The 25,995-nt window shown below is 31.5% G+C and overlaps 1 protein-coding gene across 2 annotated transcripts in view; it reads right to left on the minus strand.

Moving 5' to 3' along the window:
• The window catches only part of LOC129968816 (cobalamin binding intrinsic factor-like), a 33,478-nt gene extending 11,750 nt beyond the window's left edge, over positions 1-21,728 (minus strand). Inside the window, exons 1-6 of one of the 2 annotated variants that reach the window (XM_056083086.1) lie at positions 21,590-21,728; positions 14,107-14,255; positions 13,050-13,227; positions 8,125-8,244; positions 5,496-5,715; positions 146-393 (exon numbers count right to left, since the gene is read on the minus strand). In XM_056083086.1, the coding sequence (XP_055939061.1) occupies positions 146-393; positions 5,496-5,715; positions 8,125-8,244; positions 13,050-13,227; positions 14,107-14,255; positions 21,590-21,644 (970 nt within the window). In that variant the 5' untranslated portion in view covers positions 21,645-21,728. The remainder of the gene's footprint in view (positions 1-145; positions 394-5,495; positions 5,716-8,124; positions 8,245-13,049; positions 13,228-14,106; positions 14,256-21,589) is intronic. The other variant, XM_056083095.1, reaches the window with a different exon arrangement.
• Between the last annotated feature and the right edge of the window lie 4,267 nt (positions 21,729-25,995).

The raw sequence follows: 25,995 nt of genomic DNA on the forward strand, positions 1-25,995 counted from the left end.
ATTTGTTGAACTTGCTATTCATATTATTGCAAATGTGGAATAATTTGAAATTTATCGTAAAAGACATAACCATATAAAAATTAGAGTTTTAATCATACATGAGATTAGAGGACAGATGAATAATTATATTTAAAAATCAAAGTACCTTTCATAAATGGATATTCAGAGCTACTACTCAGAATGCTATCGAGATCAGAGTTAGCCCTGAGAGGCCAGGATTCGTTGGCATTGCAAAGTGTTAAGTAAGCCAGAGGATGGGTGAAGTTCCCAGATTCCTCCATTTGATCCTTGAGTCGTTTCACCATATCGATACCATAGAACTGTCTAGGGTTGTGACAAGTCACCAACAGTGCATTAATGAACATACTTAACTCACTGTTGGTCAGGGATGGCCTGCATCAAACATAACATATTTTAGTTTAACTTTACAAAACGAGTAATCATTATTTAAACTGTATTCTCTCCTACTAGCTGTATTGTTTTAAACATCAATATACAGAATAAGTCAAAATGAATCCCAAAATTCATAGGTATACTATGCAAGATATGATAAATATATTCATTAAAAATGTACATATACGCAGAGGTAATGTTAGCAGGTTTTGAATATACTCCTTCCAAATCTTCTGAAAGCTCTCCTTTTGTTATATAGTACATAGAAAGTCTGAAACGTAATTTTTGCCAAACTTTGTGCAACATGTCTGTATCGATTCAGAAAATAGCAGCTGTGGTATGGGTTTTCAAATCTGTTATGGTCGTTGGTCCTGGAGGCACATACACGCGATCTTTTTCGAATCCCCACACGAAAATTTCGCATACAGACATACTACACAAAGTTTGACAAGAATTACATTTCAGACTTGATGAATGCCGTATAACAGAAGGAGCTTTTATTGAACATTTGTGAGGAGTACGTTCAAAACTTCTTATCTTACACCTGCGTGTGTGTACATTTTTAATGAATATTTTCATTATATTGTTACGAATCTGTGATGCGGCTTACCAGCATAGTTGGTCCCATAGGAGGTCGCAGAGCTTGGCGATGAATTTGGCGACTTTGGAGCCAAAATAGATTATAACCGAAACATCGAGAATTTTCCCTATCCGTCCAGTAGGAACCGAGATACGCCTCGAACGTTCCTGATTGGTTTAGAGGCTTCTAGCCCCGCCTCCTGAGACCTATAAAAGGAGCTGCAGCTGCCGGGGAGTCATCGTGAATTGAGGAGTCATAGTCGGAAGCGACAGAGTAGTAGTCGTGAACCTTGTGAGTAGTCTTGTTGTATACTGCACGTCTCGGCAGAAGATAATCATCTTCTGTGCTGTATATAGTTGTCGTCTTTGTGCTGTCCTGTGTGTCTTCGTGTAAATAAACGTCGTTGTTTCTCTTTCTAAAAAAAATGTTACGAAATTTCCCGGGGTTCGTTTGGATAGTGGGAGTTATATGGTGTGGAGAACATTCAATCAGCAGGCGGCAGTAGAAAATGAAACAACGACGTTTATTTACACGAATACACACAGGACAGCACAAAGACGACATCTATATACAGCACAGAGAAGACAATTATCTTCAGCCGCAAGACGTGCAAACAGCAGCACACAACAAGACTCTATTGCAGACAGTAGCGAACAGCTTAGTTCAGCACTAGCATGACTCCGTCGCTGCTCCGCTTATCTCTGGAAGACTAGTTCTTCAGCGTCGATTCTGACTACTCTTCACCGTCGATCCCGACTACTCTTCTCCGTCGCTTCCAACTACGACTACTACTGGTTCATGACTACTGCTCAGTCGCTTCCGATTACGACTTGCACTCCTCTTCGACTACGACTCCTTAATTCATGACGACTCCCCGGCAGATGCAGCTCCTTTTATAGGTCTCAGAAGGCGGGGCTAGAAGGCTCTCAACTAATCAGGAACGTTCGAGGCGTATCTCGGTTCCTACCGGACGGATAGGGAAAATTCTCGATGTTTCGGGTATAATCTATTTTGCGCCAAAGTCGCCAAATTCGTCGCCAAATGGTCGTCAATTGGGACATTCATATTGACTTACCCTATATAAAAATTCCGAAGGAATTATTTATGCAAACATCCACCTAAGACTTCCCAAAATAAAATACACTATCTAACAATAACCTTTTCAGAGGCGGTTTTTAAAAAATTTGAAACATGAGGAAAAACCCAATGAATGTGGTTAATAGGTTGTGTAGGCATAGATTTTTCAATCAAACATTTTTTTAATATCCCTCCTTCCACAGGGTGAGGGGAAGTTCCTCGTTTGAGGATTCCACCCATCGAGAGCATCTCTGTGTAAGAATATCTTTTGAAATAATTGCTCAAATTTCTTTTGATGATAGCAGTAATTAGGAATATTTTAGATAAATAAACATTTTTATTTGTGTTTTAGGTAATTTGAAACATTTAAAATATTAAAAATACAATTTATGACATATTTATTACGAAATTTCTAAATTATATCTTATATATATAATAAAAAATAGAAACTAATGCAATTTAATACAAAATATCAAATAAGAATAAGAACTCTCTAACTAAAATGCTAAAAATATATAAACACAATTAACTTTAAATTGATAAATATCAAACAGGAAGCAATAAAATTAAGAATAACTCATTATTTGACATGAAATCTTTCGAAACATGTAGGAGTGTCTTTTTGTCTAACTTACAATGGCACATTGCAAGTTTTGCAGACAGTTCCGTATTTTATGCACATTTTCGCTTTGGAACTGAGCAAAGCACATCTTTCGTATCTTTTCTGCATTTTTTTTCACAATTTTCAAATGCAGAAGACAATAATAATAATAATTACGAAAACAAATGTAATAAAAAAATTTAGGCTACATAAACGTAGAAATTTACAGAAAAAAATCTCAAAAATTTAGGCAGAAAAAAAATTATCTGGAACGAAAGAAAAATCTGAAACGTGAAATGTTTTCTACTTTCAAATAAGGGTTGCCTTTCTCCGAAGACAATAAACACCCCTTCGCGAACACAAAATCTGCATCCTTCTCTGAAAAATATCAAGTTACAGCTTTCTCACGGATAGGAAAAGAGGCAAAACAGAAGATAAGCGAATGAAAAAACAGATGTCTTAGATGGGCGGTGTTCCCAAATGAGATCACCCAGAAATAAACCACTTTGATTCGTTCTTAAATTGATTATAAGCTCCAAAAGAATTATGATATAAAACCTCATGGATATTGTAAGAAAGCGGGTGACTAATTTGGATAAAATTTCAATTCTTATGAACTCAAAAAAATTCCCACATTTCCAAGCAAAAAAATTGAGGCATTTTTAACATAAATTTATACCAAAAAAAATAATAAAATATGAAATTGCTCGGGATTCCATCTATCCGTTAGAAAAGAAACCAATTGCACTTTTCCAACAATTTTTTGAGTAATAAGTTTTTTTTTTGCCAAATTATTTTAAAAATTGGTGTTTTCTTTTGCAACAGCCGCTCCTGAAATGAATAAATACTTGGACACCTGTGATAAAAGAGATAAACACAATTTATTCATATTCAATAGCTGGTAGATCCTCCACCTAAGGCAGTATATCATTAACCCTTCGTGGTATATTTTCCACAAGAGATTGGATGATGGACAGCGATATTTTCTTCCACTCGGTTTGGAGAAAACATGTAAGTTCTTTCATCGATTTTCGACTGTTGCTGCATCCCTTTATTCGGCAATTTAATTCGTCCCAGATGTTTTCTATAGGATTCAAGTCTACACTCTGAGAAGGGCAGTCCAGTCGGTTCACTCCATTGTCATCATATCAATCCATGGTAGACCTCGCAACATGACAAGTTGCATTGTCATCCTGGAAATAACAATGATCCAACGCTTAAAATTCCCACAGCATAAGATGCACATTCTTGTCCAGAATAGTGGAATAGGTGTCGGCGTTGAACTTACCGTGAGTCGGGATTAAGAATCCCAGTTCTTACCACTATAAACATTAACAAACCATGATTCCTCCTCGCCAAACTTTACTGTAGGCACAATGCATTCTGATAAAAGGCTCTCTTCATGCATACACCAAACCTAGATTCAGCCATCCGACAGGTAGAGATTGAACCTTGATTCATCACTCCAGAGATCTCGTTTCCCCTCATTTACGGTTCAATTTCGACATGAATTGCACCATCTCAACTGAGCTGAGCGGTTGGATCTTGCAATCAAAGGCTTATGGCAGCAGTACGACCATGGAAACCAAGCAAATGTGCTTTCCTGCTGATTCCTGCAGAGACTTGTTGGAATTCCTTGAGTATGTGGGTCATTGGTTTCGTGCGTTTTTACCGAATTCCTCTAGATAGCACTAGCTGGGCTCTATCTATTAGTTAAATTGGTCTGATGAGTCGAAGCACATTCCGACTACTTACTCTCCATTTCTTAATGATAGAAGCCATTGTCGATTTTGGAATGTTTAACTTATTAGATGTGTACTTTAAGGATCGGACATTTCTATGATATCCGAAGGTTATGTCTTTCCCGAAGTCAGACAGCTCTAAAATTCGAGGCATCTTATATGCGACTAATGCAAATGCTGTGTTCCACACGATATTTCTGTACAGAAGACGTGACGTAGATCAGGTCCTCAGATATCCTCATTGCATAGGTGTCCAAATACTCAATGGTAGATAGTGTATTTTTGCTTATATTATTTACAACAAGATTACCGTCCTATTTAAAACACCTTTCTTTTTAAAGAAAAATCTTCAAATATAATTTATTCTTAAATTCTAAATGTAATTTGGCCTAAGTTTTGCTGCACTTTGGCGTTCATAGTAAGAATTTTCAATTATCATCTGCAAATTTCACAACTCATTAAATTTCCTCAATATAAGTAGAATATTTGCATCTAAACGAAAGTTAGTACTTGGAAAAAGCGCGAATGTTTAAGTTAAGCAATGAGGAGTGGCCGATATTAGCTATTGACTACAATATATTCATTGCTGATTTTGAATATCAAGGTAAGCGATATCTACAGAATTTGGCTAAATTATACACTGGCAATAAAAATCATAGAGTATTAAATTTCTTTTTGAACGCCTTTTGATACCAAATCTGATTAAATATTAAACACGACAGAGACACGGCAGGGAAGGTTTGAGAATGATCAAGCATATCTCGGTTCCTATTAGCTCTATCGCCAAAATTCTTGAAGATTCCAGTATCATCATTTTATTGTCAAAATCTCCAAATTCTTCACCAAGTCTCCAAATGGTGCCAAATCCGGAGGTCACTAATACGGCATCCGATCAGCATCCAATAGAGCTAATCGTAAAACGGTCTTTCCTACGATGGAATAAATCGTGTCGGGAAGCAATATTACATATTCGTAACATTATTACGACTCAGCGCTGTTAAAAATCATAATTACTAGTTTGATTTCTGCTCGGACTTTTCAATTAATGATGAAATTTTAGATCAGCTGTAAAATAAGATCAAGAAGATGGTTTTATTTTTACTTAAGGAGAGAGATCGCTAAGCTGAACTCAATTTCTTTTGCCATCAATTCTTCCTCTGGAACGGTGCCATTGAAAGAAGCAGCCGATGATAAGTATAGGGCCACAACAGCACGCGGGGTGTTCTCTTTCCATCCAGGGAAAACCACCCTTTTCCGTTTCATCCAAGAAACTGAATTCTTTATGACTTCGGGGACTTCCTTGATAGTCATCACTCCTGTTTCTGAAATAAATTAAAGAGAAATTTGTAGTTTTATTCTTATAAGTAGAAGAAAAATAGATTTTGAATCAACAGTAACTGAGTACTTTCTCTATACAAGGAAACGTAATCTTATCACCTATTAAGAAAATCCGGGGATAGTTGTTATAATTTTTTGGAAAAATATTTATATTTTTAAATGCATTTGAGATTCTTTGATTTTAACTACTTTTCATAATTAATCATCTATAACATGCAGCAAAAAAAACATTCAAAGATTTTGTTGATTTTAGCATCAGAAATACTTCCAGGTATATCTTATATATCCAGCTGTTACAAATTAATTGTTTCCGATATGAGGCAAATTGTGACAATATAAACAACAATATTTAAAATCATTTCTCCATGCAATTGTTCCTTTAATTAGAGTTCACAAGATAATTTGAAACTATCATCACCAGATTTAGTGATAATATGTGTTATCAGGTGATTTATTGCAAAATAAAGATAAGATGATTTAGCCCATCAATAAAATAAAAATCATTTTGCATCAGAATTGAGGTTAAATCAAGCAAAGGATAGATTACTTGCTCAAATTTCCCAAATTCATCATCTAGCACATTTTTCTCCAGGAGAAATGTAGACGACGGTCTTGGACTCCGGGATCTGAATGTCGCCAGTTCAAGAGCAGATTTAACCAAAGAACAACCATCAAAGCAAGTGTGATGGACGCTAAATCTATCAAGTTGAAACGCATTTCCGCTGATGTGGAGCGGAATCGTAATTTTTTAAGATTTTAAAGTGATACTCTCACATATATGGGTTAACCTCAAATCTGGTGTGATAAGATCTCAAACTTGTTTTACAGGTAACTAAACTTCTGAATTTCATACCTTTCGATCTAAAATCACTTTTCGGATGCTTTTATCCACGAATAATTTTCAGTTCATTGATTAAATTGGTAAATTTCTTTTACAAAAAACTGAATTTGCAATATTCATTTTCTTTAATGTAGTTTTGAAGAGAAGTTTTTTGTCAGGTTTATCATAAAATAATTGTGAGTCTAATTGCAATCCCACGTTACTTTAATTATTTACTTGGGTATTTAATGGACTTTTAGCTACAATGATGAATCAAAAGTAGTATTTATATGTTCTTGTATTTAATGAGACAATCTTTTGCATTGCCACAAGAGTTTTCTGATTTGAACAAATCAGCAGATAAAAATACAAATATAGCAATGAATTTTTATATGGCACAGCATTATATGAAATTAAAATAATCACTAGTCTTTCACAACCCTGTAACAATAAAATATTTCAAAGCATATTGTTACGAAATTTCCGGGGTTCGTTTGGATAGTGGGGGTTATATGGTGTGAAGAACGCTCAATCACCAGGCGGCAGTAGAAAATAAAACAACGACGTTTATTTACACGAAGACACACAGGACAGCACAAAGACGACAACTATATACAGCACAGAAGACGATTATCTTCAGCCGAGACGTGCAGCATACAACAGACTCTACCACAGCCAGTAACACACAGCTTAGTTCAGCCCTATCTTCCCTTCGTTGCTGCTCCGCTTATCTCTGGAAGGTCGGTTCCGACTATTCTTCGACTCTACTGGTCCACGACTCAATTCACCGTCACTCCCCGGCAGCTGCAGCTCCTTTTATAGGTCTTAGGAGGCGGGGCTAGAAGCCTCTCAACCAATCAGGAACGTTCAAGGCGTATCTCCGTTCCTACTGGACGGATCGGGAAAATTCTCAATGTTTCTGGTATAATCTATTTTGGCGCCAAAGTCGCCAAATTCGTCGCCAAGTTGCCAAATGGTTGCCAAGTTGCCAAATGGTCGCCACGTTTGTCGCCAAGCTCTGGGACCTCCTATGGAACTGACTATGCTGGGAAGCCGCATCACAGGTTCGTAACAATATAAAAAAAATACGACGTAATTACTGATAACTAATTTCGAAAAAATATTTAGAGATAAGCGGATTTTTTTAAAATTATTGCTTGATAATTACAAATTTTAAATAGCTACAAAGTAATAAATGCTTTGTAAATCTTCTAAATAAACAGAAGAAATTACATGCACATTTTCGATATCTTTAAGATTAATGTTAAACTGAATGTAAATAGTTAAATTTATAACCCTAAAAAATAAACAGAATAATTCGAAGTTATTATAAAAGTCATATTTAAAGATAGGTTATTTTTTGCTCATTATTGCTTGTTGCATGCAATAAAAAAAGGAACATTTCTTATTTAATAATTACAATATTAAATGCCAAGACAAATATGATCAACATTTAATATTGTACGAATAATTTCGACAGTTTGTATTTATTTAGATTTTCAAAAGTTTGTGTGCTAACTTTTTCGATAATTTAACATTCGAATAAACTTAACAGATCAAATGATTTGAGTACCACATCCAATTTCATCAACTCCATTTTTGCAATCTTTTACTCCGTCGCAAACTTTTTCCTCGGAAACGCACGAGTTTTCATCGCATTCGAAGCTCTTCGTATTTAAGCATTCCAGAGTTTCTGAAAAAAAAAATGGCAAATAGATTTTTGAAAAATAATGAATTTGTGTTTTTAACGTTTAAAAATCTATGTTTAATACCAGGAGATAATGTCTGCGTTTAAATTTCTAGATTAATTTTATTATTATCAATAATAAAATTCGAAATACAAGAATTAAATTAGCACCACTAGGTAAGGAATGAAAAAGCATGTTTTCTCTTAGAAAACGATAAGAGACTAAGACCTGTAATTCTTTTAACTGTTCACAAGTTTCGATATTCGTATTTCTATCATTATTAACAATGACATCCGTTACATATGAGCTGTTATAATAGAACAGATGTATAGGCCTATATATTTACAGGTTTTCAGTTACAGAATACAGACCTGTAATTAAAGGACAAAAGGATTAAATTGCAGAACGAATGAAAATAATGGCTTCTTAGTAGTATGCTCTAATTTATATTCAGGGAGAAAAAATTTCCAGTTACAATTTCCGTATCGCCTATATAACAAAAGTCCCCACTTATCTAGTTTATACAATTAATTGCTTAATAAAAAATGTAGTTCCTTTGTTTTTGATCACACCGTCTTCTTAAGAGAAAAATTAAAGCAATAAGCAATAAATATTGGTAAAAATTAGATAATATATTAATTAAATGTTTTAGAAACGACAGTAAAGCTAACAATAGTCATCTAAAACTAAATGGATTCTAAAAAATACTAATTACTTAATATTTGAAAATAATTTTTATGATAAACATTCCATAGCAAATGTTGCTCCATTTATTTTCTGATTTCTTCGTTTTTTTAAATATTTGTTTATAACTATACCTATGCAATAAAATTTATCGTTTAAAGATAAAAATAAAAGAAATTAACAGCAAAAATAATATTATTTTCTAAGTTCTATAAGTTGTACTTTCAAAGTTGAACAAGTTACGAAGCTTTGAATATCATTATTTCAGATTTATTCGGGCAATTTCAATGACCTGTCAACTCACTGCGTTATTTTTGCTTTCTGCTAAATTAAAATATCGAAATTAAAAGGTTCATAACCCGGTTACTCCTAATCATAAAAGATTCAATAATTTAATTAGAACATCTTATTTTATTAAAAGTGTTATTGTTTCAGAAATATTTTCCAAATATAGCAAATAAGATATAAAGACAAAATCACAGGTAACATATTTTTAAAAATATACGTATTTATTATGACAACTTAAAATATAACTTTATATCATTCAGATAATATTTTATATTATATATCTTAATAGAACTGTGATTCAAACGGTTTGGAAAGAAGCCATTCTTTCAAAATTAGACAAGATACTCTTTCTATAATATTGTTCTTGAGTATGTATTACAATGCATATATAAATGATTGCAATAACATAATTTTCAATAGCACTTTCATTCTAAGTGAAGGAATAATAATATATTAACAAGTACTTTTGCTGATATATTGTTCTTTTTCAGTTTCTTTATACAGCGGAAATGCTGAGTATTTATATTAGAAAAAAAAATACTTCATTCCATAAAAGTATTAATTCTCAAACTAGATGAAAGTCGACCAAATGAGAACTAAGACATTATGTCTTTATAATGCTACAAGGGGTGTTCAAATGAAAAGGTACGAGACGACATTGTGGGTATACATGAAGACTTTATTCAAAGTATACACCATTGGCCTGAGCACAACCATTCCATTGATTAACAAGCCGAAGGATTCCTTGTTTTCAAAATTCCTGCAGCCGTGACGAAACCCAGTCCTTCACAGCGTCCTTGAGTTCTCCATCCGAGTTGAAACACTTCCCTTTCAGATGTTTTTTTCAGGGGACCAAACATATGAAAATCGCAGGGCGACATATTTGGGCTGTAGGGTGGATGGTTCAGCTGCTCCCACTTGAACTTTGCCAGTTCCGAGTGTGTGACCTTGGAGACACGTGGACGCGCATTAGCATGGAGCAGAACCACACCTTCCGTGAGTATCCCCGGTCTTTTGTTCTTGATGCACCTGTAGTCTTCGGAGTGTCTCACAGTACACATCCGAGTTAATGGTTCTTCTGTGATCGAGGAATTCAACAAGTAATAGAGTTTGGACGGCGAACTCAAGGACGCTGTGAAGGACTGGATCTCGTCACGGCCACAAGAATTCTGAGAACAAGGAATCCTTCGTCTCGTTAATCAATGGGATCGTTGTGGTCAGGCATATGGTGTGTAATTTGAATAAAGTTTTCATGTATACCCACAATGTCATTCCGTACCTTTTCATTTGAACACCCCTTGTACATTTATCTACTATGGAGACATAATGTCTTAAATTGTAAAGATTACTCAAAATCATGTGATGAAATATTTTATCGATTTCAAAGCTCTCAATATGTATGATTATAAACTCTGAATACATATATTTCCCAACTCAAAATATATGTATCTTTATATATTCCAACTCTCAATAAATCTCAATACTTATACCAGAAAGTTTAAAGTCTTTGAATTGATGTTAATAATATCTAGACTACATACAATGATCGTTGCTTCTTCTCAAAAAAAAAAAAAAAAAAATGGATTTTTTAACGAATTTTTTCGGTAAGAGGGCTTTTTTACGACATGTTTTGTTAGAACAGACAGAATTAAAAAATGAGAAAGCCGAATGAGATAAAACTGTAAAAAAGAAATGGTACTACGTTTAACGATCATAAATGGCTAATGTCATTTATTTTTGCAGTATGGATTTTAATTTCTTTTTCTGCTAATTTAAGTGATTTTGTTAGTTAAGTTTATCTTAAATAAAGGCTCTAACGGTTACTTTATTACTTACTTGTATCCAAGATACGTAGTAAATGACATCACGTGTCTCCATATTTCGCTGGCAATTGAAATTTCACATCATATTTTTAAATATTAAGTAATAATAATAATTTTAAATATTTTATTAAGTAATAAATTTAATACAAAGACTTTAGGGCCTATTTTTCATCCCATAAAATATTATCTACTAATAGAACTCTACAGATAAAAATTGAAACATTTTATGCGTTTTAATGACTTTATCATTGCGACTTTGTGGGTTCAAGTTAAAATTAAGAAAAGCTGTAAGGAGACTTCAGGTGAAATTCTGCTGATTCATTCAGAGAAATTTCCAATACTTGCGTTTTGCCTGTTTTCAGTATTATGAAATAAAACTGGATAATATTTCATAATACTGAATAATTGAATAAATCAGTTACATACAGGGTGGTTATAATTAAACTTCCCCTATAAACAGCATCCTACAACGCAAACGGGTGCAAGATTGCAACGAAATTTGGTATCTAGACTATATACGAGATGGCTCACGGAATTTTGAAAAAAAAAATAATAGTTCCAAAATGTTTACCAGAGGGTGCCTTTTCCGGAAAAAGATTACATTTAACACAATAAACGTCAAAAACGGAATACAGAAACAATAATAACAATCCAGAGCAAGAATTATGAGCGATAAAACGAAAAACCGGGAAAAGCTGGAAACTCCATAATGCTTCATGTGCGAAGCAGCACAACTAATCAGTTACGATCTGTTATTGAACACACTGTACATCGACTTGAAATTTTGCAGGGGAATGAAGGTGGTCACATGGCCACCTTTCTCTACATCGTCCTGGACACGACTAACAACTACTTCTCTTGCGTCATTTCATCCTAATCTATTCTTGTTTCTAAGAAAGAACTGCTTTGTTTTTTTCTTCTCTTGCGCCATTTCATCCTAATCTATTCTTGTTTCTAAGAAAGAACTGCTTTGTTTTTTTCTTCTCTTGCGCCATTTCATCCTAATCTATTCTTGTTTCTAAGAAAGAACTGCTTTGTTTTTTTCTTCTCTTGCGCCATTTCATCCTAATCTATTCTTGTTTCTAAGAAAGAACTGCTTTGTTTTTTTCTTCTCTTGCGCCATTTCATCCTAATCTATTCTTGTTTCTAAGAAAGAACTGCTTTGTTTTTTTCTTCTCTTGCGCCATTTCATCCTAATCTATTCTTGTTTCTAAGAAAGAACTGCTTTGTTTTTTTCTTCTCTTGCGCCATTTCATCCTAATCTATTCTTGTTTCTAAGAAAGAACTGCTTTGTTCTTTTCTTCTCTTGCGCCATTTCATCCTAATCTATTCTTGTTTCTAAGAAAGAACTGCTTTGTTCTTTTCTTCTCTTGCGCCATTTCATCCTAATCTATTCTTGTTTCTAAGAAAGAACTGCTTTGTTTTTTTCTTCTCTTGCGCCATTTCATCCTAATCTATTCTTGTTTCTAAGAAAGAACTGCTTTGTTCTTTTCTTCTCTTGCGCCATTTCATCCTAATCTATTCTTGTTACTAAGAAAGAACTGCTTTGTTTTTTTCTTCTCTTGCGCCATTTCATCCTAATCTATTCTTGTTTCTAAGAAAGAACTGCTTTGTTTTTTTCTTCTCTTGCGCCATTTCATCCTAATCTATTCTTGTTTCTAAGAAAGAACTGCTTTGTTTTTTTCTTCAAACATCCTACTGTTATTTTTTCCTTGCCTTTACTTAATGTGGTTTGATGACAAGGTGATCAGAAACTAGTCAATAAATGTTAACATTGTTTCTGTATTCCGGTTTTGGTCGTTTATTGTGTTAAATTTAATGTTTTTCCGAAAAAAGCGCCCTCTGGTGGAACATTTTTTTTTCAAAATTCCCCGAGCGCATTTTGTGTATAGTCTATATACGGAATTTCCTTGCGATCCGTTCACCCGTTTGCGTTACAGGATGCTGTTTATACGGGAAATTTAATTATTACCACCCTGTACATCATTTAAAAAATTTCATAAAATGTTACTTACTTATAATATATTTTAAGGTAAAAGTCGTAAGTACTCCATCTTTAGGTTTGATCTCATGTGTCACGGTAACATTACTGAAAGCTGTAATTGGGTTTTTGTAGCGATCCGAGCTGCAAAATTTGTATTCGTCGCTCGTTCCTGTAATGTTAACTCTTAAATAGTCCTCATCACAAGTTATCTGTAAATAATTAACATATTGTTAATTATTTTCACGAAATATATGCAGAAATATTTGCTCGAAAAAATATTTTATTAAACTATCAATGTATTCGTCTAGTTTTACTAAGAACAAAATATGTTATACTATCAATGTCTATATATTCGTCTAGTTTTAATAAGAGCAAAATATTTTATTACACTATCAATGTCTATATATTCGTCCAGTTTTACTAAGAGCAAAATAGTTTATTAAACTATCAATGTCTATATATTCGTCTAGTTTTACTAAGATCAAAATATTTTATTGCACTATCAATGTTCATAACAGGATATACTTCTTGCTCAAGAGACACTACAGCCAGATTTGTTAGCCATAAAGTGCATATTATTGATCTCAAATATTTTAACTTAAATATTGATATTAATAATATATTAACTTAAATAAGTGGTATTGCTTATGGCTTTATCTCCCAAAATCTCAATGAATTCGATTTGAATTTCTGGTGCCATGTAAGTGATTGAAATTTTGCTTCCATTTTAGATCTTATAAAAGGTATACGAAACACAGAATTGTACTTTCAATTAAATAAATCAATTCTAAAGAATTATTCTATTACAGCTGGTATAGCTTTATCTGTGATTAAGTAGGGCCAAATTTTGTCTTTCAGAAGGAATTTTATAATATCAAAAATTCTGATAAGCCATTTCTTTCTTTCCATTACCAAGATTAATTCAGATTGCAAGACTTTATTATTATTTATTGTAAAATTTTGCTGTCTTTGCTGCTTAACTTCCACTGTTTTCGCTACTCTATGCCCCTGTTGGTAACACAAACATAAATATTCCAAGTAGATAAACTATGTTTTTTTCCAGATACTTTTTTAAAAAAGAAACTCACTTCCGACTCCATTTTGCTGATCCATAGGTGAATGTAAGAGTTTGTGGGAACTAAAATTACCCAACATCTTCTGCCTGGATACCGTGTCCACACACCAACCAAACTAGAGAAATCCGATTTCTGTTCACAACTTTGACAATGAACAGAATCTGCAATAATAATAAAAAAAATACATATATTACTATAAAATAAACAGAAAGTAGAACTGCAAAACTATTAAGAGCTAAATTATAACTTTTACCACCTTACCTGTGCTTAAGATGGACCGGACTCAGATGTTCTTTCTATCTTTAACAATTTTGGAGATCTTTTAAAATATCGTCTCCATTTATGGCAAAAAAATAGTTTGAGTGGTTCAAAATCCAGATAAAATTAGTGTTTAGATCATTTTACTATCTCCAACTATTCTCAAGATCGTCTAAAATGTATTCTGCGTTTATAATAGAAAATAGCTTGAATGGTTCAAAACTCAGATATAATTGATGCCTGTATGCCTGTTTAAATAATTGACTATTCGATTCGGCTTTTAAAAATTTCATATCTAAATATAATATTAATTAACAAGCCCTATTTAGTTTATGTATCTCTTATAAAATTGACAAGAGAATCAAAAATAAATTTGTCTTTCTACAAAATTAGGTTTATTCTTGAAGAACAATCACATCTTAACAAAATTATTGTAAAACAAAAGAGAAAAATGAAATTTGCAGTTTAAAGAGAGGTGGGATCTTTTATTTATGCTAATTACATACCCTCAAATTTTAATTTTATGTACTCGGCAGTAATTGATTTACAAGCAACTCTTTTTTCAGAGATGCACACAAAGGGGGTTTGCGCTTCATCTTTCAGATAAATCTAAAAAAAAAAAAAAAAAAAAAAAAAGACTGTTTGGGCAATGTGATCGTGTAGACCTGTGTATTGGACTATCCATTCTTTTCCAATTTTGACCATGTATTACTTTTAGTGCTAGCAATGTTTGTTTTTGGAGTAGATATTGAATGGAATCATATTACCAAGTGCTGCTACTCATCTATTTGTACATGAAAAAGTTTTTTTTTCTTTTTCAAATGCAGTATTCTCTATGAGCACGCATTCCAGCATGATGTATAAACCAAGTAGTGGCTTCGCATAACATCATATCAAAATTTATTGAAAATATTCTTGCAGTATTGAATATTTCCCAAGCGATATGCAGCTGGAAGACGTTATTTGCATTTTCATGAATTTGAACATTCTCTCTTTGATCGTTTACTCAGTTTAAGAAGCATTCGAAAGCGACAGTGAAATCTGAATGGGCCATTCCTTGTCTTTTTTTGCATGAATGTAATTCAAGAGAGAAATTCGAAAAAATGAAGTGGAAATGCAATAATCTACCAACACTGAATTTGCATCAGACGTCGACGAATCATTTCATCTCTAGAGAGTCATGTGAAAGGTTGAAATAAAGTTATGTTTTTAAATATTTGATTGTGATTTATTGATACTGTTACGAATCCTTGATGCGGATTCCCAGCATAGTCAGTTCCATAGGAGGTCCCAGAGCTTGGCGACAAACTTGGCGACCATTTGGCGACTTGGCGACGAATTTGGTGACTTTGGCGCCAAAATAGATTATACCCGAAACATCGAGAATTTCCCGATCCGTCCAGAAGGAACGGAGATACGCCTCAAACGTTCCTGATTGGTTGAGAGGCTTCTAGCCCCGCCTCCTAAGACCTATAAAAGGAGCTGCAGCTGTCGGGGAGTGACGGTGAATTGAGTGGTCGTGAACCAGATCGGAGAGAGTGGTCGTGAATTGAGTAGTAGTCGTGAGTCGTCGGGATCGACGGTGAAGAACTCGTCTTCCAGGGACTGGCTGAGCAGCGACGGAGTCGAGCTGCTGTTGTATGCTGCTGTGTATACTGTCGTATGCTGCTCGTCTCGGCTGACGATAATCGTCTTCTGTGCTGCTGTATATAGTTGTCGTCTTTGTGCTGTCCTGTGTGTCTTCGTGTAAATAAACGTCGCTGTTTTATTTTCTACAGCCGCCTCGTGATTGAGCGTTCTTCACACCATATAACTTCCACTATCCAAACGAACCCCGGAAATTCCGGAATAATACATAGTTGTGCATTTTCTTTCCTGGTTCAAGAGAATGCTCAAAACTGATGGGTGGTTTCAAAATTAAGCACACTTATACACTAGCATTTATAGTTAATTCTCTTTTGTTATAGACAAAAAAATTATTCCTTAATACATGGAAATAGAAATAGACTTATTTAAAAGACACATCATTTTCAAATATGAAATAAAACTACATAGCCATCTACGTTTTATTGTTTTCCTTTTTAGATGTTGTATTCTACTATTTGAAATTTTACAGTGCAATAATTTAGTAAAAAAATATTTATATCTGGAAATAACTCCGTATTAATTTTCTCATTATGTTCTAAATTATTCATAAGTAGTCGCCTTTGGTGACCAGTTAGTATAAAAAAGATATGTTTTGTGTTAAATTTCAATTAAATATGTTGCGTCTATTTTAATATTCATTATTTTCTCATAATTAGTGACGGATATTAAAAGAATGTTATTTTAATAATTCTACACCAGTTCTGCTTATTTTATACAAGAATGTTTTTGATAGTCTCATAACATCAAAGCGCAGTTAAAATTTCGAGTGCCTGGTTAATCTCTTTTAAATTGTACAGGTAATTGGCTGAAAGTTTTTTTCTTAACTTTCAGTTACAGAAGAATATTCCGCTGTTAATTAAATGATAAAACGATGAAATTTTCTGCAATAGTAGTATTTATAATTGAAATTTATGCAAAAAAAGTTTCAAAACGTTTTCAAATCAGGAAAAAATTGCAATGGAACAAAATTGGTATAATTTAAAAGAAAATATTTTTGAATTCGAAGACAGTGCACAAATTGTTTTCATGCTGCAATGTTTTGGAAGCTATGATGAAAAATACTTCACGAATTCTTTATTTTTCAAATACCTATTTAAAATTAAAAAAAAAAAAAACTCTGTCTAAAGTGCTTATTCCACCTCCTAAAGTATATTTGTTCCAAATTTGGTAGCTCTAGGTTAGACAACTGTCTAGTAGAGCGCCAACATACACACACACACACACACACGCACACACACACACACACACACACACACACACACACATTCTTCTTTGTGATTAAAAGAGATTGATTTGAAGACCGGAGAATAGCGTAGTAGGTTCTCAAAAAATAAGATAGTATCTCAGATTCAGGTTAACACCATATAACGTTAGCTTTTTTTGTTAGCATATTTTAATTTAAATAATTTAGAATTAATTCTTTTGAAAATTATACTGTATTTTTTTTTTCTGAAATCATAATGTTGTTGTTGTTAATCTCCATGGTCTGACTTAGTCAGACCAAATCCAAAAATCCGTTGACAAGAAGAAAGTCAAAAACGAGGAAGGGAGAAGAATAAATTTCTCCCCAACGAAAACCTAGACAGTCCAGAATATGTTCAGCAGAGGCCTGATGCTGGCAGCATTTCGGGCAAAGAGGGTAAAATTTTTCACCCTGAGAAAAGAAAAGACATTTAAGGTGGCCACTGGCAAGGCTAGACAGGCATGTGTTGGTTTTTCTATCACAAGGAAGATTTAAGGACTGCCCCGGCTTATTGGTTCTATACCAATCATGAGTAGGCGGAACCATCCAATTCTTCTTATTTAGGAATTTCGCCTGAGAGAACAGTTCTGAGTATGTGAGCTCAGCAGAAGATGAAGTAGCTAGGCTGCTTCCTTTCTTTGCAAGCCTGTCTGCTATTACCAAGTAGATCCACATGAGATGGGATCCACTGGAAATGAATATCATGTTGAAGTGAAATCAGCTTCAACTTCTGAAGAATAGACACACTTGCTTTATCTCCAACATAGGTCCAATTGTTAAGGTGTTCCATTGAGCTGCGGCTATCAGTAAGAATCCAAAGGTTCTTATAATTATTTTCGTGTAAAATTTTCTTAAGTCCCTCATCGATTGCTAGAAGTTCGCTTCTAAAAACGGAACAGAAGTCTGGATTTCGCTGACATAGAGAAAAACTAGACTGAGGAGTTACAATATAGATGCCACTACCTGCAGAATTGTCGATTTTGCTGCCATTAGTATACAATTTAATGTCACATTAAGGGATTTTATTAATGACTTCCAAGGCCAATTGTCTAAGGTATTCTGAAATCATAATACCACTAACGAATGAAGAGTGAATGAAAACAGAAAAAAATAATTGTATTAATATAAATGCTATAAGTCATATATATATAGATACTTTCCATCTGACATTTTTTGCCATATTAAACACTTTACTGATATTGGGTTTTTATAATTTTTAAGCATGACTTTTCGTATTATGCATATAAATGATAATACTCAGAGTAGATTTATATCATTTACACCCAAAATAGGATCATATATTTAATCCGTAGGATCAAATTTAGCTTTAAATTAACTAGAAATTTAAATGATTATTTTTAAAATAACAAACAAATAATTAGTCATTTTGAATATGATGAAAATATAGGTCTCTTTATCTACGCTAACAGTGACGTGGAAGGTGTATATGTGTTGGCGTCTTACAGTGCAGATAGTTTGATTTAAAACTTCAAATTTTTCAGCTTATTTATACTGCACATAGGAGATATTCTTTTACAGTTTTCAATTTTTTTTTTAAATAAGCAAGTTTTATGCATTATTTTATAAGAACTGTTAATGCAATTTTTCAACTCTTTACAACTTTTAACTCTTTCTTATTAAAATTGAAAAAATTGTCTTCTTAATTACAACATTTTGGTTACCACAAAAATTTGTTTTGATTTTAAACAATATGAAAAATACTTTAAAAATATAATTTTTAACAGTAAATTGCAAATGTTGCGCATACACTGAATTCTTCCTTTTAAATTCTTTCATGAAATATTTAACCTCATGATTTTTATCACATTGCTTGAAATAAAGGGAAACAAAACCGTATTTTTTTTCTCTCTTTAAATGAAGAATAAGAAGGTGAAATTGCGTTAGCACGAAAGACAAAAGAGAATTAGAAAGACTGCCAGAAGAGGAGCATTTTTTATTCTGATGTTTATGACATTTAATAAGAATTATTATTGTTTTAATCACGATGTGGCATTTCTCTATTAAGAATGCTGAAACATTCAATATGAATAACAGATGTCAGATTATTAAAATAACACGGCTATAATGTCATACACAATTAGATGCATATAAAAATATTTCAGAGAAATTTCAATTAAGAAAATCAAACTATGCATAAGTCAAGGTCATAGAAAATTCAAAAATAAGAGAGCAAATACTTAAGTATCTTCAAAGTATCTTTGTTAAGTACTGCAAAAATTTTCTAATCCTACTAATTCATATGCTTGATATTTAAAATCGGTTTTTATTGGGAAACTATTTATCATTTTAACATTAAAGTTATAAAAATTCATCATAAGAAAATGCTGGAAACTGAAATTAAAACTTAAAAAGTTCAGTGATACAATGGAAAAGTGAAACTGAAAAATAATGAAACAAACCTTTCAATGATTATTGTTTGAAAATGATGAAAAAAATGCTTTTAACTAAAGAGTTTTTGAAGAAAATTCATGGAATTATTTGGGTTTGAAAATTAAATAATATTTAATGATGTTGCTGTTTTTAGAAGCTATGATAATTATTTGCATTTATGGCTATCTTAATGTGAAATGTTTAGATAATTTCTAGAACGTTAAGACAGAGAAACAAGAAATCCATTTATTAGTACAATTTTCCAACTTTCTTATGTCTTATGGGCTTAAAAAACATAAAATTTGCGATTTTTTTTAAATACTCCGTGTTTTTTGTTCAACATTTTATTGATCTGGCTTTGCTATATTTCTGAAATGTTTTTTGAATATTCTAAATATATAATGTATGCTACTAAAGCATAAATTTTAACTTTAAAAATTCCAGCTTCATATTTTCTCTTTTTGCAGTTAATTATATATGGAGGAAAATATTGCATTCTTTAAATAACTGATTTCAAAATTGTAATTCATATAAAATTCCTTAAATTCTTAGAATTCGGAAAAATATTTTTGAAATATGTCTGATTGCATAACCACGCAATAAAGTTAAAATTAAAAATAATAAAATGCATTTTTATAATTGAACTGAAAGGCAACAAATCATTAGGTTTCAAATATTTTATTGACTTTTAAACATGGATAATATTGTAGAGAAACCCATCACCAATTAACTTTATGAATATGGAAAGGAAATTTAAAGTAAATAATATTTTTTTTTATAATTAAATTGTGATCGTATGAAAACAGCATATTTTAATCACGAAGCATAAGTGGAAACATTTTTTAAGCATTTATGCGCAATGAATTGATTAAAATATTGCTTCTAAAATTTCATGATAACAAGTGAAGTTAGATATTTTTAAAAAATGAATGATTTGAAATGGAGGTAATTTTCCATTTGATCATAACATTAAAATTATATATTGAATAGCAGTCTTTCAAAAGGTTTATTTCTTAGTGGACGCTTCATTACTGTATTGTGAAACATTTTCGATGATTATTTGAATTTTCACCCACCAAATCATATTCAAGCCAGATACTACAAACATTTGTCATTTATGCGATATGTTTATCCTACCCAACGTGTATATTAGATACAATTTATTTTAATTATGAGAAAAAGCATATTAAAATATCATATAATTAGAAAAGCCGAGAAACAATAATAGGTAATAACAAGCATAATTTTTACGACTCCTTTTTATTTGAATGCGGATTTTTCGAATCATATTTTATGCTCAGAAAGCTGAATATGAAAACAAATAAAGAAGGTAATTGTTACAAACCATCCATAAAAAAACGATTTTAGTATTTTAGTTACATTTGGAATATCTTTATCCTTTCCAATCTCTTATGCATGATACAAAAATCAAATCCATATAGACATTACGAAATACATTCCGATATGAAACCCACAACACAGAAGAAAGTAGAGCAGTTTTGTATCTTTTTATTTGAAAACCAATATTCATGTTTCCTTCTATACTATCATTTTGAAAGAAACAATTATTTTCATATAGCACAGTATTATGTTTTTATATTTCATAGATTTCATACACAGATCCCATATTATTAAAATGTATAACTATGTTGAATATTTCATATTCTGTAACTATGTGATATATTTCATAGATACATATTCCATAAATTCATTTCAGTATTTAGTTCTTATAATATATGTTATATGTTGGAAAGATTTTTTATATCTCTTTTGAATATAAAACAATCAGTCACATAACAGAAAAACAGAATACAACATCACAGATGAAATATAAAAATCAATCTAAGGAACTATTTCAATCATTAATTGAATCTTTCCTTCAGTAGTATTATGGAAGTACTAAACTGCCTATAAAGATTACATTACTATTTAATAATACATATTAAATTTACTTACACAACAGACATCCCCATAGAACAAACGCGAAAGCTGCCATCTTAAACCCTTCCATCGGAAAACTATAAACAGCAAATACAACTCATCGATTTGGAAAAGAATCCGTTTCTCGAACTTTGAAGCCAAAGATAAAAGTCACTCGAATTGACATTTAAATTTTAGATTAATATTTTATGGCAAGTGGTTCTCAAGTTTTTTTCATTTCAGTCATTGTTATACGCGTTCTTTAAATCTAATCTAACGAAATTCGACAAGTTACCTGAGTCACCAAATCTTATATCTTATCTCAGGCACTTAATAAATGAGCACTGCATCTAATCAAATATTTCGCTTCCGTCTCTTGCTATTCTTATGCAATTCCTTCCTCGCAGAAGGACTCTGGTTTGTCTTAAGAGCTGTTGATGTGATATGGCTCTAAAGATTAAAAAATCAGAGTAATGAGGCGTTTTGAAAAATTATTCGTATAGGCAACTGTTATGATAATCTTATTAATATTACTTTCTTAACACAGTAGTTAAGGTTTCTTTTGTGGCCCGTAGGATATAAATTATAGCATCTTTACAAAAAGGAAACAACATTAAGAATCTTTTCTTAAAGTAGTTAATTTCCTTGAATTTGCTTGAAGTAAATGCTGTATAATTATTTAACTAAAGATTGGAGATGAAGCTTAGTTATATATTTGTACAAATGGAAGTAAATTTAATAATCAGGTTGTAAGCTAAAGAAATAGAAACTATTGAATAAAAAATTTTCAAATTTTCCTAGGTGAATAGTTTTTTCGTATTTCTAAATAATTACTCTTTCATCATTAAAAGGTAAATTCTTTTTAATTATTGTCGTTCATAATGAATAAAAATGCTGTAGATATATTAAAATATATTTTTGAGGATTAAATATTTAATTATAATTTTTTATTGTTATTTAAAAAATACTGTATTAAGTAAATAATTTTCTCATACTGAATGTTTTAAAAATCCATTTAATGCACTTGATATTATGTTGAGAATCAAAGAAATTTATACTGACTTTAAATTCTCTAATATTTACGATAAAAGAATTGTATATATTTTTATATCTCATTTACACATTCTTACATATAAAAATATAAAATAGTTTAAGGAAAAATTATAATTATGTTTTTCAAAAATCTTTTAGAGTAATTTATAATTTTTTAGAAGAACCATTTACTAAAAAAATTATTTAGACAGTTCATATCATTTACTATTTTCTTTCGTACTGAATCTACGCAATGTTTAGTTAAATTTTATTTCACATTATATCAATTATTTATAAATTACGGAAATAATTAACTTTTCATCTTTTTATTAAATGCTATTCTGAATATTTGAAAAAAAAATTTAGATTATATGAGATTGTGTGTAAATAATCATATTTAAATGTAAGTAATAATGTAATAATCATACTTAATTAGAATTTTTATTTAATTATGGAAAAGTTGCTTTTATTTGGATTTACTTTTATTTTTGGAAAATTATATATATATATATATATATATATATATATATATATATATATATATATAAGTTTAATGTGCAATTTTTTGAGAAATTAAAGTAAAAGCATTGCTTAGCTAAATTTAAACATGGAAATGTTTTTATTCCATGCAGCAAGGAACTATCATCACTTATTAAAACAAGTCCAGTACATTTTTACATTTTTATTATTTTTATTGAATTCACATATGCATTGTATAAATTAAAAGTATTTCTCTGATGAGAACTCAAAGGAAAACAAATTATTGATATTTGAGTATTTGTGAAGAAATTCGGAAAAGGCAAGGATGATGGGTCTGTGCTCTGCATTGTTTGCAGTCTTGTTTTAATTGATGCTTTATTTATGTAATTATTTTGGCACAGCTTCTAGTTGTTGTTTTTTGTGTGAGTATAGGATTATATTTGATAAAAATGTTTGCACATTTCTGCTCATATTCTTAATTTACCTCTCTAGCGATTCTTTTTTTATGTATTTGTCATTCTAGATCTGCTTTATATTTTCACTTCGTATTTATTTTATTCTCGTAATATTCACTTTGTATAATGGGTTCACTTGGTGTTTTATGTATTGCTTCGTTGTTTGATATTGCTGTACAGTATACTATATCTTCTGTCCTTTGGACACTATGATATAATTTTTTTGTTTATGTGTGTTCCTTCTTTCTTTATGTAATTGTTAATTTAATCTCTTGAATACAGAATTGATTTGTTTATTATTTAATTTAAATATTTCATTTAAGTGAAATGAATTATAATGTTTACCTTTAATTACTGTCCATATTCCGGCGATAATTGTAAGCCTTTCAATAAATACATGATGGTTCTGTCCCCGGTGACCGTCATTGCCCACTCTTACACCCTTTTGGGTAGACGGGTTGTCTTGGGGCAGACGAAGACCAAGAGGGAAAATTAGCAAATATAATATCATAGCAGTGCCAATCAATTAAAGAAATTAAGCATGATGCCTCTAGAATCATTTTATTGAGAGATTAACAACTGCAATCAGATATTCAATTCTTAATTTAATACGAAGTTGTGTTTTTTTTTCATTTTATTTGATATTTTTTTTCCTATAGTTTTCTAAATTTAGGTATGTTGACCTTTTTTTATTTTATCATGTTTCTAAATATCTATCATTTTAAGAAACTAATATCCATCATTTCTGTGGAAAGTAAAATCCAGGGAAAACGGCAATTTATAGCCAAACATGGAATGCCTGAATCCATATTATGAAATTGTGGCAAACATAAATCAGTCCCTTTCTACGCATGCGCTGCCTACTAACCGTCTTATAACTGGCCGAGTGTAAACCCAGTATTACAGGACGTAACGAAAATGCCTGTGAAAAACATTGCCATTGGTAACGGGCTTTCCGCAAAGTAAAAATAAAATCTTACAAACTTTCTTCTGGTAAATATATTATAAAATCATTCTTTCTTTCTTGTCTGCAACATTTCAATTGAAAGTCGAGGTCCCAAAATTTCTTATTATCTATTATTATCTATTTTTAAGCGAATATGAAGGTAGCAATTTTAAGTTGGGTCATTAATAATATAAATAATTGAATGTTAATAGCATTTTCTTTGCGAATGAGTCAGTAGAAATATTTATTTTTATTCAAATCAATACTAAAATATTAAAAATAAAAATATACTTTTAAATACTACACTTTTATTACATGAGGAAAAATTAAAATGTAGACAACAGTTTTAATAAACAATCTAGATAAAATCCTAAAAGAGTACACGTTGGTATAAGCAAGTATACTGTGATTTTAATTGCAATCATGAAATATTTTGATTACTAATAAAGACTGTAGATTTTTTAAATATTCACTGTGGCATACCACACTTTATCGTATTATTTTCCAAACTTTTGGTTTTGATTCCATGACTTTGGAAGCAGAAGATTGTTGTGACTTATGACATTTTATAAACCGCTGACAATCTGCTTGCCTAAATTGCTGAATATCTGTCAGCAATTTAGGCCGAGTGAGCTTGTCTTGTTTTATCAGTAGCGCCAACTAAGGCCAAGAACGACTTAGCTACTTCATGTGTCACCTTCGCTTGCACAACCCCTTTTTACTGGGGGGGGGGGGGAGCATTCCCACACCTCGCAGATACAACATAGAAGAAGAACAATATGCCCGAACCGGGACGCCCAGATCATGGAGAAGACACGCTACCCCTATGCCAGGACGCCGTCTGGAAGTAAAAGATTATTTTCTATATTTTGTTATGCTAATAAATGTATATTATTTTTACCGATGCATTATATTTGTTTTTTATTAAGTTTTAATTTATTGTTTGCTTTTAATATATTTCGTGTTTATTTATTATTAGTTTTATAAAACATTATAAAATCAATTTTTCTCAAATTCCCTACCAAAGAAATGCCTCTAGTTTTAAATAAAGCTATATGATTAACTTGTAAGTAATTAGCGAAAATGTTAAAATATTGCATGTCCATCAAAAAATAGAGAACCATGAAGAAAGCACCTAAGAAAGTGAAAAAAATCCATAACAAATTTCTATCCTAACGAACTTGTAGCATCACTAATTAAATAAAAGATTACCAAACACTCGATTTCAATAAAAATGGTATATAATGTATCCTTTAAATTTCTTTTTTGTTTGTTTCTACCAGTTATAGTATATTCTCACATACTTCATCTTTTGAATCATGACATATTTGTAAATATGGATTGCTCTTAAGTAGCATCAGAATATCACCACATCTAGATAAAAAGTAGAAAACTGATGATAAGTATTTGATTAGATTAAAACGAGTTACTTCATAAGTGCCTAAGATATGACGATCGATAAGATATAACACAGATAAATTGCTCAACTGTGATAACTTTGATTTAGAGAGCATAAGTAGTGATGACTG

Source organism: Argiope bruennichi, chromosome 1 (genome assembly GCF_947563725.1).
Source record: "Argiope bruennichi chromosome 1, qqArgBrue1.1, whole genome shotgun sequence".
NCBI classification, from domain to species: domain Eukaryota; kingdom Metazoa; phylum Arthropoda; class Arachnida; order Araneae; family Araneidae; genus Argiope; species Argiope bruennichi.